Genomic DNA, 13,884 nt, shown 5'->3' on the forward strand with positions numbered 1-13,884 from the left:
TGAGGCGATACCTGCAAACCACATAGTCCTCTGGCATGCCCAGTAAGGATGTTTGTGGAGGAAGGATGCGCTCCCTGCAACTCCTCCGCCATGGCCACTTCTGTGCCAGGCGCTGCCCTAGGCCCCTGCCCTGTGGGACCCGTGCCTCTGCCTCCAGTGCAGGGACTTCCCTAGGATGGCTTGGAACAGGCCTTATCTGTTCTTGAGGTTGTTGTTCTGCTTGTTGTTGTCTGAGGTGAGCCTCCCGAAGCATCAATATCTCCTTACAATTAAACTTGCCACAAATATTATGGTTTTAGGGAGCTAAACCAGGTAAGAACAGGTGTTTATATTGGGGCAGGAATGCCTGGTAGGTGTGTCCGTTATAATTCCTCTTTTTATCAAGTGCGATAATCGCTACGATAATATCCATATTGGCCGCAGTAGCGCGATAGTTTTTCACCTTACTGCAAAAAAAGCTTGTAGTTATTCCGGCATTAAATCCCGCAATAGTGTGCATCAGTCTATTGCACGCCAAGCTAGCAGACCCTCATTTCCATTATTGTGCCCAAACTCCTCCCACTCGAATACTCAGTTTTTAATTTGCTTACACATTTTGCATTGCGTTATTTATTATGCGCATTACGGCATTATTGCTTGTGGTAAGGCCCTAATGCGAAATGATAAATGATCCTGTTAGTTGGCTACAGTTAGATAAGTTATGATGGATATTCAACAGGCTAAACATCCTGCAGAATAACCACAAAAATAATTATCTGGCCATATATAACCATATAACTTTGAGATCTAAAATATCACCTGTTAAGTTCTTTGATAACATTTATTTAAATGGTTATATTCAAAGGATATAGCCAGTTAAAAGTATTTGAATTATTTAAAAAAAAAAAAAAAAGGGTCCTGAGTGGGCCTATCAGCCAGATCCCCTTTTCCCTACCCCAGTGATATATTGCTGGTTCTGCCAGCTGATGTCCCTTCCTCTCCTCCAAATTTATATAAAATGTTTCATTCCTTTAGGCCTAAAAAGCCTCCCTCCTCCACAATAATCAAAACATTTCATCTAAAGTCTCCAAGTATAAGGCCACCCTCCCATCCCAGTTGGATTCCCCCCAATCCCCTTACCACGATTGGGGAGCTCGGAATTAAAATCTGGCTGCTGGCACATACAGCATTCATGACAAATATGGGCTGTGCTTATTTCCTTTGAATAGCAACAAGTGTTAATGAAAAATTTATAGTAATGGAACATACCGGATAATATTCCTTGGCACATTACATTAAATTAAATGATTTGGAAGTTATTTTATCATTGGGAACACTAACTTTGGACCATGTTAAATCATTTTTAATGTATACCACAACCATCCTACAGTAGTAGGCAAATTTGTAGTACATCATAGCTTGGTACCGGATTAATTATCTGCAACAATTTATTTGCAGGACAGATAGAAGTGGGAAAAACACTATGCTAGTGCAAATCCTATGTTTTTCTACACTAACTTTTCAGCAAAACTTTAAAACATGCAACATTTTGCTAATTTCTTAAATGATTCTGGTATACATATATATGTTAAATTCAAGTGAATCTTTTTGGGGAAAATTTTAAACAATTTGATTATCAATGACAATGAAGAATGCTACTCTTACTATTGTGAACCTCAGCTTGCATGCAACATTTTTTATATATCTTATACAATTGCAATTCCTTAAACATCAGAGCTTTAATTCTGCAGATGCAGAAGACCCATCAGTCATATTCAGACAACAGGCCTAAATAGTCAGTTTCTACCTTCTTAAAAAGCAGCAGCAAATAGTTCAGTGGATTTAAAACAGATTTATTCATTTAAGGACGGATTTTAAAAGGCCCGTGCGCGTAAATACCAGGGTTTATATACGTGGCTGGGCCTTGTGTGCACGCTGTACGCATTTTAAAACAGGCCTGGCCATGCGCATAAACCCTGGTACGCACACAAGTACCAGGCCTCTCCGAATAGGCGGGCCAGGGGGGTCTGGGCAGGGAGGGGCAGGGGAGTGGCCAGGACAGCGCCATTCTATGTTGTCCTGGGGAAGTGTGTGCTGGCAGGTGGCCGGCACCTTCAAATTACTTCTGCTCCAGAGGAGCAGTAATTAATAAAACAAAAAAAACATAAGTTCATAGGAAAGGTTTAAGGGTGGGGGAGAAGAGGGGAAGAGGGAGTGAGTTTAGCCAGGGGGTAGGGAACTGGAGGAGGCCCGATTGCACAGTTAACTGAAAAATTGTGCGCCACCCACACATGAGCATTTTAAAATCCAGGTAAGTAATTTCTACATTTCCTAGCATGTAGCAGATGAACTCAGGAGCAATGGGATGTACTAAAGCTACTCCCGAACCGGGTGGGAGGCTGCCCATGGCCCATTTAGTACTGCCCTTGCGAATGCTGTGTCCTCCTTGGCCTGAACATCCAGGCGATAGAATCTTGAGAAGGTGTGGGGATGGAAGACCACTTTGCCGCCCGACAGATCTCTCTGGGCGACAGCATCTTGGTTTCTGCCCAGGACACTGCCTGGGCCCTTGTGGAATGGGCCTTGACTTGTAGAGGTGGAGGCTTGCCTGCCTCTACATAGGCCGCCTTGATTACTTCTTTGATCCAGCAGGCTATGGTTGCCTGCGAGGCTGCTTCCCCTTGCTTCTTCCTGCTGTGAAGAACGAATGGATGGTCCGTCTTTCATATAGGTTCCGATCTTTCCAGGTATCAGACTAGGAGTCTGCTGACATTCAGGTGGCGAAGAAGGCGGGAGTCTTCCGAGTCCTTATGCTCGTCTGGAGATGGCAGCGGGATGGTTTGGTTTAGATAGAAGTGAGAAACCACCTTTGGCAGGAAGGAGGGTACAGTGCACAGCTGTTTGGATCCCGGCGTGAAACTGAGGAATGGCTCCTGGCATGATAGTGCTTGAAGGTCGGAGATTCGACGGGCTGAGCAGATTGCCACGAGGAATGCAGTCTTCAAGGTCAGGAGCCGTAGGGACAGACTGCGAGTTGGTCTGAACGAAGCTCCCATTAGGAAGTCTAACACTAGATTGAGATTCCATATGGGTATCGGCCACTTTAGAGGTGGCCAAATGTGCTTGACCCCTTTTAAGAAGCGGGAGACGTCTGGGTGGGCCGCTAGGCTGGTGCCGTCCACCCTGGGTCTGAAGCTGGCCAGGGCGGCCAGTTGCACCTTGATGGAGTTGAGGGACAACCCTTTGTTCACGCTGTCCTGCAGAAATTCCAGGATCATAGGAATTTTGACTGTCCATGAAAGGATGTCGTGGTCCTCAGACCAGGCTTCGAATATTCTCCATACTCATATATATGTTAAGGAGGTGGAGAACTTGCACGCTCGGAGCAGGTGTGTCAATCGCTGTCCTAAGTATCTAGTCTTTTTCAGGCGAGACCTCTCAATGCCCAGACCATAAGCGAGAATCTCGTTGGGTCTTTGTGGAGGATCGGTCCTTGCTGGAGTAGATCCTTGTGTGGAGGTAGGCGCAGAGGATTTCCCACCAGGAAACTTCGCATGTCTGCGTACCACAGTCTTCTTGGCCAGTCCGGGGCCACTAGAAGTACCAGCCCTCTGTGGTGTTCTATCTTGCGGATGATTCCGCCCAGTAGTGGTCATGGAGGGAAGGCGTAAAGTAGGTCCTCCCTGTGCCCAGGTCTGGACGAGGGCATCGATTCCCTGGGACAACTGTTCCTGTCCTTTGACTGAAGAACTTGGGAACCCGGGTGTTGGACCCGGTTGCCAGAAGATCCATGGCTGGGGTTCCCCAGTGGTTAACTATCCACTGTAAGGCTGCTGTAGACAGTGTCCATTCCCCTGGATCCAGACTCTCTCTTGCTGAGGTAGTCCGCAGTGACGTTGTCTTTTCCTGCGATATGGGCGGCTGATATCCCTTGTAGGTTTGATTCTGCCCACGTCATTAGGGGCTCTACTTCCAGAGACACCTGCTGGCTTCTGGTTCCCCCTTGGCGGTTGATGTAGGCCACTGTTGTGGCATTGTCTAACATGGCTCTGACTGATTTGCCCCGGAGTCTGTGACTGAACCGTAGGCAGGCTAGTCTGACTGCTCGGGCTTCCAGTTGGTTTATCTTTCATGCCGACTATTTTTCCAACGTGACAGTAGGGAATGTTGTAGGGGGCACATGTGGGCCCTTGCCCACGGGATGACTTCTATGGTTGATGCCATGAGTCCGAGGACTTTTAGATAGTCCCATGCCATGGGAAGGGTGGAGTTCAACAATGCTCGTAGTTATTCCATCAATCTCCTTCTCCTTGTAGGGGGAAGGATGACTTTGTTCCATTTGGTGTTGAACCGGACTCCCAGGTACTCTAGGGATTGGGAGGGCTGCAGGTGGCTCTTGGGTGTGTTGACGACCCACCCGAGGCTCTACAGTAGTTCCTTGACTCTGGTGGTTTCTTGATGGCTTTCCTCTGTCGATTTTGCTCTGATGAGCCAATCGTCCAGGTATGGGTGCACATGGATTCCTTCTTTCCTCAGTGTCGCCGCTACTACCACCATGATCTTGGTGAATGTTCGGGGAGCCGTAGCTAGCCTGAACGGTAGGGCCTGGAACTGGTAGTGATGGCCCAATATTGCGAAGCGTAGGAAACGCTGATGGATGCGTATGTGGAGATAGGCTTCTGACAGATCCAGGGAGGTCAGGAATTCTCCCGGTTGTACCGACTTTATGACCCAATGCAGGGTTTCCATGTGGAAGCGGGGTACTTTCAGGTAGCGAATAACGATCTTGAGGTCCAATATGGGTCGGAATATTCCCTCTTTCTTTGGCACGATGAAGTAGATGGAATAGTGCCCAGAATTTTGTTGGTGCGTGGGTACCGGTGTTATTGCCTTTAGGATGAGGAGTTTTGATAGTATGGTTTCCACTGTCTTCCTTTTGGAGGGGTCGTGCCACGGAGAAATCACAAACTTGTCCGGGGGTATGCTGTGGAAGTCCAGGTAGTATTCCTCTCGGATGATGAATAGGACCCAATTGTCCGATGTTATTTTGAACCATTTTTGGTAGACTAGGAAGAGTCTGCCCCTATGATCTCTTCCTGTAGATGGGTCTGCTGATTCTCATTGCGTGTTGCGGCTGGGGCCTGGTCCCAAGCCGGCTCCTCTTTTGTTGTGTCTGTTCCGAAAGGAGTGTCCCCTGCCGGCGGGGCGAGGGGCTTGGTAAGTGTTTTTGTATGGTCTAAAACACTGGGAATCCTCTGCCCTTGGGTGCCCGGGGAGAGGGGCACTGGTTCCTCTTGTTTCTGTCCTCCAGTAGACGGGGTAACTGGGGACTCGCCCCGTTTGTCGACTAATTTGTCCAGTTCGCTTCCGAACAGGAGTATTCTGCTAAAGGGCATTCTCGTGAGCTTCGTCTTAGAGGTCGCGTCGGCTGACCAGCTTCAGAGCCAGAGCTGTCTTCTGGCTGACACTATGGACGAGAGGCTCCTGGCTGAGGTTCGTACCAGGTCTGAGGTCGCATCCGTGAGGAATGATATTGCTGGGTATAATGCCTCGATTGGCGTAGTTGCATCTCTGGCCAAAGCCAGGCAGGCACGTGATACCACGGCACAGCACGCAGCGATCTGTAAGGTCATAGCTGATACATTGTAAGACTGCTTGAGAATGGATTCCTGCCGTCTGTCATTGGCATCCTTGAGTGAAACTCCTCCCTTGACTGGTATGGTAGTGCACTTTGTGGTGGCGCAGACCAGGGTGTCGACCTTGGGAAACCTCAGGAGTTCCTTCATTGTGGGGTCCATGGGGTAGAGAGCTTCTAGGGCTCGCCCTCCCTTAAAGGTGGCCTCTGGAGCGTCCCATTCCAGGACAATCAGTTGTTATACGGCCTGTAGTGTAGGAAAATGGCGTGAGGTCTGGCGGAGCCCGGCCAGGAAGGGGCTCGCCTTGGACTCTGCCGTGTTGCATGTGTCCGGGATGGCCAATGCTTTCAGACTCGTGGCTACGAGATCTGATAATTCGTCTTTTGGAAAAAAGGGTATCATGGTTCGATATGGTTCCCTTCCTGGAGGGATTTCCCCCTCTTCCAGGGGGTTCTGATTCCTCCTCAGAGTCATCTGTGTCCCCAAGGGGAGGCATTTGTCCAGGTGAGGCTCATCTGATGGAGGCCGGGAGGGGCCTGGGAGGTTCTGGGCCACTGGTGGGGGTTGTGGCTGTGCCGCTGTTGGCAGGAGAACGGGGCTCGTTTTGGAGGTAAGGTTTTCTTTGTTTCTTCTTTAAATTTGGAGTTTGGTTTTCTAATGCTGTGCAAGCATGTGTGAAGTCCCGAACTGCTATGGAGATGGAAAAAACTGAAGAACAGCCTCGTGCACGGGTATATATAGTGCTGACGTCAGACTGAAATCTGACTCAGTCTCCAATCACTATCAGGAGCACACTATACCCATTGGTCCTGAGTCCAACTGCTACACTCTAGGAAATATGCGCGTGCCAGCGTGCGCATGTTATATAAGCAGCACGTCCACCGCGTGCACATGGACGCATGCACACTCCTTTTAAAATCTACCCCTTAGATTCCCAGATAGAAAGCCAATGATTTGATCTTAGCATTCTTGATGTTGTTTCCACAGACAGCTAAATAAAAGCATCAATAAGATATTAAGTATTCAGTTTTGATGAAAGTCTATAAAATGAAGTTTATGAACCTTGGCTCCTATTTAATTTATATTTTGAACACATACCTGTATATACCACTTTGCGCCTTACAGTTAGATTAACGTGGCCTTGCTTAGCAGCTTGTTGCATAAGCTGGACTACAAGTTGGTGGGATTTCCCAACCACTGCTGTTCCATCCACACAGATGAGTTCATCGCCAGACCTCAAGCGGCCATCGGCATCTGCAGAACCCACTGGCACAATATGGCCAATGTAAATCTGTTGAATAAAAGGAGTATTGCATCAAAAAGATATTTAAAAAAATTACAGTCTGTCTGAAGTAAACATGTAAATAAACTTTGTGAAATATATGACAGTGTCCTGAAAAAATATCAGATTTTTACAAATTGGCATAGGTGAAATCCATAATTTAGTAATAAGGAACATTTTACAAATATAAAGTGTTAGAAACCAAGAGCATGAAAATTATATGCTCTCTTTTATGCTTTAATACTTTTATATTAATCAAAATTAAAGTCTGGAACATTAATTTCTCTTTGTTTAAAGGATAAATTTCGTGCTTCTCAAAACAGTTGTAATATGGTTGACAGTTTTATTTTTTGTAAAAGTAGTTTTCTGGTGAATCTGGTTTCAAAATTGCATACCTCCATTGCTGGGTGCTTCCAAGAACATAAATGCAGGAAGATGATTTGATTTATTTTCACATTTACTGAGATAAAGCTTGATGCACATTGTCAACCACAATAAAGTAACCCCAATGATTATTTTGTCAAGTCATCATTTCCTCAGGGGATTGTGCTAAAAGATCTTTCATAAATGTTCTATACAAAAGTATCAAAGTGCTATGTAGCTAATTAATTAATTTCAAAATCAATGAATTCTGTCAACTGTTAGAGATGTAGTGCCCACCATTATTCAATAAAACCTCTCCTTAGATTAAACAAACACATTTTGAGCATGATATATTAAAGGATTTTTCCCATTCTGTGCCTATGAGAAAAATGCTTAGTACATAGGTATATAGAACTGTGCCACTGTTCTACTTGTGCACAACTGGCTAGTTGTTTATTTCTTCCTTTGATTAACAGGTGCAGCAATCCATCGTGTGTTTCTCATTCCCAATTCAAATGAAAGGAATGAAAGGGTCAACATCATAAATTCTATCTTAAGTACTAGACTGGTGGCACCTGGCAGCCAAGGGGTGCATTTTTCAAATTGATTTACTGGCAGAATACTCATTTCTAACTGACACTAGGCTGCCATTTTTTTCTGTTTTTGTCTTGTTTTGTCTTATTTGTTTTTTTTTTTAAACAGCCTACTCTAAACTACTGTACGATGACAAAGACATTGAGGTGAATTTTCAAAAGAGTTACTTATGTAAATGTAACATACTATCATAGCAATTTTTAAAAGCCATTTACCCGCATTAAGTGCACTTAATGTGGGTAAAACCTATTGACAATTCAATGGCATATATTCTAGCCCACTTAAAAATGGGTAAAGTGCATTTACATGTGTAAAACCCAGTCTTTAGAGACTGACAAAATATTTGCAACAAAAGTGCATTAAAAAAAAAAATCTAACAGAAGAGCATAGTAACCAGTATTACTTATTGTTTATTGCATGATCTTAATGTTTGGGACACAATTTTGCATATTTTGGATCAGACTATTCAAAGAAACAAAATTTAAAAATACTACACATAAGACTTAACAGGAAATTTGATTGTGTTAAATTGTATCATCAGGCATCTTCGCACAAGTCATATCAAACGTTCTTTTGCATGCATCTTTTTAATGTTTTCCAACTCCAGGCTGGAAAAGACTAATACAGAAGTTAAATCCTTTCATTGGGAAGCACAATTGGAGTGATATTTCTGATGGGGGGGAGCGAGCAAGGTTGATTATGGTCCTGACATCCAGCCTTTTTGATAAAGGACAGATAATTTTTAATTGAGCAAAAGCTGACAAGTGCTTCAAAATCCATACACATGCATGGTTTATGCTCCCTTGTTTAATTTTACGAGCATTCATATGAAAATAATTTTCATTATATAAAACACTTACGGGTTCTCCAGGCTCATTTCCACCCAGAATCCGAAATCCAAAGCCAGTTTCTTTTCTCCATAAAAAGATGTCCTGTTCTTGATAATCTGGAACTGCAGTGAAAAAGAAATAATTACTTATATAATCAAACAGTAATTTACAATGAGATCCCTGAGTCATATCAGATTTGTAGATGCAATAAAATTTGAGATACACTAATTGAGATAGTATTTTGTTTTACATTAAAGCTCTGCAATGCAGAACTAATGACATGTTCTTCATCAATATAAGAAAGATCCGCAAACAAATCCTTACCAAAAATGTCATGTGTGATAATCTGAAACATTTATAGAGCTTTCTCTAGTCTATACATATGGAAAAATTGTTTATAGAATAAGGCTCATAGTCTTTTGCCACAGTTGATTACTTGTTAAAGTCTTAAAAACACTGTCAAGTTTTAAGCTGTAACAGACACTTCACTGCACTCTAGCTGTAATGACATTTTAGGATTGAGATGACTTCTATGTAGTAGCAACCAATCATTTATCTCATCTCTGATGACTTGGGCCTGGATTCTCTAAGGTCGCAGACCTTAGAGAATCCGGTGGTAACAGGGGGCGGGGAGGTGAAGTGGGGGGCGGTCCTGCGATAGCCAGCAGCGATCGCACCTCCGCGGTGCGATCACTGCCGGCTTTCGCGTCGAATAACTACACCATAAAAGGTGTAGCTATTTGGCGCGAAACTGGCGGCAATAAGGAATCTTACCTTTCGCCGCCAGCGATGTGTACGCAGTGTCAGCCCCGGTGCCGCCCCGACTCCTCCTCTTCCGGGGTCGACTCCGCCCCGAGCTAGCTATCGCACACAAAAAGTCCCATTTCATGTGCGATAGCTTAGAGACTGACCCCCTTGGTTTGTAATGTTGAATTAAACAGGATGAGAATAAGCAATAAACAATTGTTTTTTTTTAGAAATCACCAATAAAGAATTAAGAAACTGAAAGCTACTGAAAACAGATGCACCACATATTGACTTTTGTTAGCAAAATTAACTTTCCCCACGGGAAAATTTTTTATTCAATATGATGTCAACCTGAAATATTTGTTTTTTATTTTCTAACAAGGTGTGAAAACTAATAGGGGCGGATTTTAAATGCCCTGCGCGTGTAAATCCGGCCGGATTTACGCGCACAGAGCCCTAGCGAGCCGGCGCGCTTATTTTGCATAGGCCGCCGGCGCGCGCAGAGCCTCAGGACGCGCGTAAGTCCCGGGGCTTTGTAAAAGGGGCATGTCGGGGGCGTGTCCCAAATGATGCGGCGTTTTGGGGGCGTGACACGGCGTTGCGGGGGTGGGCCCGGGGGCGTGGTGCCGGCCCGGGGGCATGGTCGAGGCCTCTGGACCAGCCCCCGGGTCGGGTGTGATGGCGTGCCAGCAGCCCGCTGGCGCGCGCAGATTTAAGTCTGCTTTTAGCAGGCGTAAATCATGCAACAAAGGTAAGGGGGGGGGGTTTGGGTAAGGGGGGGTTTAGATAGGGCCGGGGGGGTGGGTTAGGTAGGAGAAGGGAGGGGAAGGTGGGGGAGGGCGAAGAAAAGTTCCCTCCGAGGCCACTCCGAAATCGGAGTGGCCTCGGAGGGAACAGGCAGCGCGCGCTGGGCTCAGCGCGCGCAGGTTGCACAAATGTGCACCCCCTTGCGCGCGCCGACCCCGGATTTTATAAGATACGCGCGGCTACGTGCGTATCTTATAAAATCCAGCGTACTTTTGTTCGTGCCTGGTACGCGAACAAAAGTACACGATCGCGCAAATTTTTTAAATCTACCCCATAATGTATAAGAAACCAATCATCCAGCAGAAAGTGATTAGCATGAAAACCTATGTGGGGAGTACATATCATCTTTGGAAAGTTTAGTCCTGGATGAATTTTTCAAATTCTGCATATATATGTACATAATTTTCCAGTCTAGACCATCTTCAAGCCCTGATTTGGATGCTGCCAGAAACATCAATATTTTTATTTAATATATGTTTTCCAGTATATTTATGTAACTAGTTTTTAGTCAGAAACCTAACCTCCCCAGGATCAGTAGTGGGGTTGCTAAACTGTTTAACACAAAACTTCCCCTTTGAGAAACAGCATGAGTTTATAATCGGGCAAAGTTTGAACCAAACTATAGATTTTCAAGTTTAACATTGTCATTAATAACATTGTCATTAATTATCTTACTTGCTCTTTTCTCCCAATTATCCATGTTATTTTTAGTAAAAATGAGGCAATTTTCAAAGATTCAGGTAAACTGGCTTGTCCTTACACCAATAAAAAAGCATGCGTAGTATTCCAGTGCAAGTGCACTGTTAGCTATGTTAAAGAGAGGTGTTCCTGGGGCATATTTAGATCAAGGGAGAAAAATACCATGCCATTTTGAAAAGTACTATTTTATCCTTCCCACTGCACAAAGCGTAGGTGCAAAGTTCATGGGTGGTTTTAGTACATGTACTTTCAGCTAGCTAATTTTCTAAGAAAACCAAAGTGGAATTAATTTTCAAAGAAGTTATATATGTAAATGTAACATACTATTGTAGCAATTTTCAAAAGCCCATTTACATGGGTAAAATACATTTGCACATATAAAACTCAGTTTTAAGCATGTAAAACCTTTTGAAAATGATCCCCAGAATGTGCAGTGCAACTATGTGGGGTATTTGATTATTGCCCCTAATATATCCATTTCACCAAGCTACTCTAATATAGTACCTCCTAAGGATGCTTGTATAGAATCATTTTAATTTATTAAAAGTATTCTTTTTCAAGTAAATGTATCAGTCAAGTTAGCTAGTTAAATTGCTATATTAGTCTCTGTGGTAGAGCTTGCAAAAGGAAGATATCTGGAATACAACGTTTATGTTAATTCAAGCATGGATACCATAAAGGTATGTTGTATTAAAAATGTTTCTTACTAGTTTTCAAATTTTCTGCTATAGCAAAATCAGACTGGACTGAACATGTGAGTTGTATACTGGAAATCAAATGTTTTTTGCAAGGCTCTCCAGCATGGATCTATATTCTCAGAAACTAACACATTCAGATTTGTCAATACAACAGTGTTATCAAATGCTGCAAATCCTTTGCCCTATGTTCCTCCCTCTACTGCTGGGCCATGAAAAGCAGAATCAAGACAATTGAAAAAAGTTACTTGTTTCTATCTAGCATGTGTTATGTGAAATAGAATTTTTCACTACCTTTAGTGTAGTTCCAAGCTACGCTGCCTGCATTCCATTACTACTTTTAGAAGGCATAATGGGCCCAATATTCAAAGATATCCAGTTATCTAAGTTTTCTAGATATAACTTATCCTGATAACTAAGAAGCGATATTCAGCAGCACAGTAATACTAAATATTACCAGATATGTTCTAGTTAGCCAGATAAGTTATATCCAGATAATTTTAGACCTGCTATTGAGCAGTTTTAACTTATTTGGTTAAGCTGACTGGATAAGGCTGAATATAGTCACTTATCAGTTAAGCAACTGGATAAGTTGCCCTGCTTCGATCGGCCACTGCCTGTCCCCATGATATCCAACTATTTACTTAGCCAGATAAATACTTATCTAGCTAATAGGTGGCTGCTGAATATAGTTGGATATTCAGTGGCAATTTTCAAAGTAGCCCACACAGGCCAAAATCTGCAGACTTTAATCCAAATTTTCAATTAGTAACTCTAGCAGCCGCGACTATAATGTCGTCCCATCTATGTCCGTCCTACTCCCAATTCCCCTACCGACCCTTCACCTCTGACTGACCCATGGCCACACATGTATACATTCTTTAATATAATGCAATAACAAGAAACACAGATATTGGATAAAAAGGCTGCAGCTTTATTGAACAATATATATATATCCCTAGACAAACTGGTACCCAAGCCGGTACGGGAGTTGCCAAAGACCAGGCTACACCACCATCTCCGCTGCCCGCCATAATAACCAAGAAAGGCAGCTTTGAACTCAGGCTCCTCGCCTTGTCCCCAAGTGAGAGGGCCCCTCTCCAAGGCATACGGATTGTCTTACCCTGCGATGCATAAGGCACCAGTCCACTGCTGACCTAGACTGTGATGCACGCCTGTTCCATGTCCGAAATGCCCCTACCAGCCCAGGTGACTGCCATAGGCATGAGGTAGGGCATGCCCTTGCCTCATGCTCCCCCCCCCCCCCCAACATCTAGCTGCGGCCAACATCAATCCCCCAACAACCATCCCTTCAAAGCTTCCTATAGGGTGTTGTTGAATATATCATAGCCAATGTCCGAAAGATGGACTCTGTCTGACCTAAACAAACTTTGACATTTGGCATCCACCCATTCGTGCCTTATTTGGTGACCACCAAGCTTGCAGGTCCATACACCGTGCCCTCTCCTCCACAGTCTTCAATCATTCAATTTTGGATGTGGAATAATATCAGACCAGGTAGTGGCCAGCTTATCAAGACCACTGCCAAAGAGAAAAAAATCAAAGTAGTCTTGGAAAGCACGCTGAACCAGCGTGCAGGCACTCCAAACTGCTTTGGAGACGGAAATTACTGAATCGCTTCGCTTCCTGTGGGGCTATATACCCCTTGCTGACGTCAGATCCGTCTCCAACTGCTAGCACGCGGATACTATCCCATTGGTTCTGAGTCCATCTGGCTACACGCCAGGAAATACTCTTTTGAACCATCAAGGCACCTTTATGCCTTGATGGTTTAGCTGTTGCAGCCTACCTGGGTATGTCCAGGTTGGAGGCCTTTTTTGGCTGCTTGCTCTTATGCCGGATACTCTTGCTACCTTTACTTTCCAATCCTGTTTAACTCAGCTCAGTTAAACCTAAATGATAGTTCGGTTTTAAAAGATTCTACTTGTTTTATGTTTAAATATATATATTCTTACTTTTGTAATATGTATAATGTTTATTTAACCCTGTTAAATGTATAACGCTCCGGCGTAAGTTCCTGTTCATTGTACACCGACGTGATATCTTTGATGAGCGGCGGTATATAAAAAACTCTAAATAAATAAATAAATAAATACCTTGCACTGCTGTTCCTCCCCACCATAGCGGGCTCCTGTGCAGCGGCACTTCTGCCATCCTTTCCGCACCCACCTTCCAACAAGGAAGGTGGATACAAGTTCCCATTGTTGGCAGTCATTTAGACCCCAACAACT

At 44.1% G+C, this 13,884-nt stretch overlaps 1 protein-coding gene across 13 annotated transcripts in view; it reads right to left on the reverse strand.

Annotated features, from left to right (window-relative positions):
- Nucleotides 1-13,884, reverse strand: part of MAGI1 (membrane associated guanylate kinase, WW and PDZ domain containing 1) — a 975,264-nt gene that overhangs the window by 66,482 nt on the left and 894,898 nt on the right. For all 13 annotated transcript variants that reach the window (XM_029601033.1, XM_029601039.1, XM_029601036.1 and 10 more), the window contains 2 exons: nt 8,715-8,806; nt 6,714-6,906 (listed from right to left, as the gene is read on the reverse strand). In XM_029601033.1, the coding sequence (XP_029456893.1) occupies nt 6,714-6,906; nt 8,715-8,806 (285 nt within the window). The remainder of the gene's footprint in view (nt 1-6,713; nt 6,907-8,714; nt 8,807-13,884) is intronic.

The sequence above is a fragment of the Rhinatrema bivittatum genome, chromosome 4 (assembly GCF_901001135.1).
Source record: "Rhinatrema bivittatum chromosome 4, aRhiBiv1.1, whole genome shotgun sequence".
NCBI classification, from domain to species: Eukaryota; Metazoa; Chordata; class Amphibia; order Gymnophiona; family Rhinatrematidae; genus Rhinatrema; species Rhinatrema bivittatum.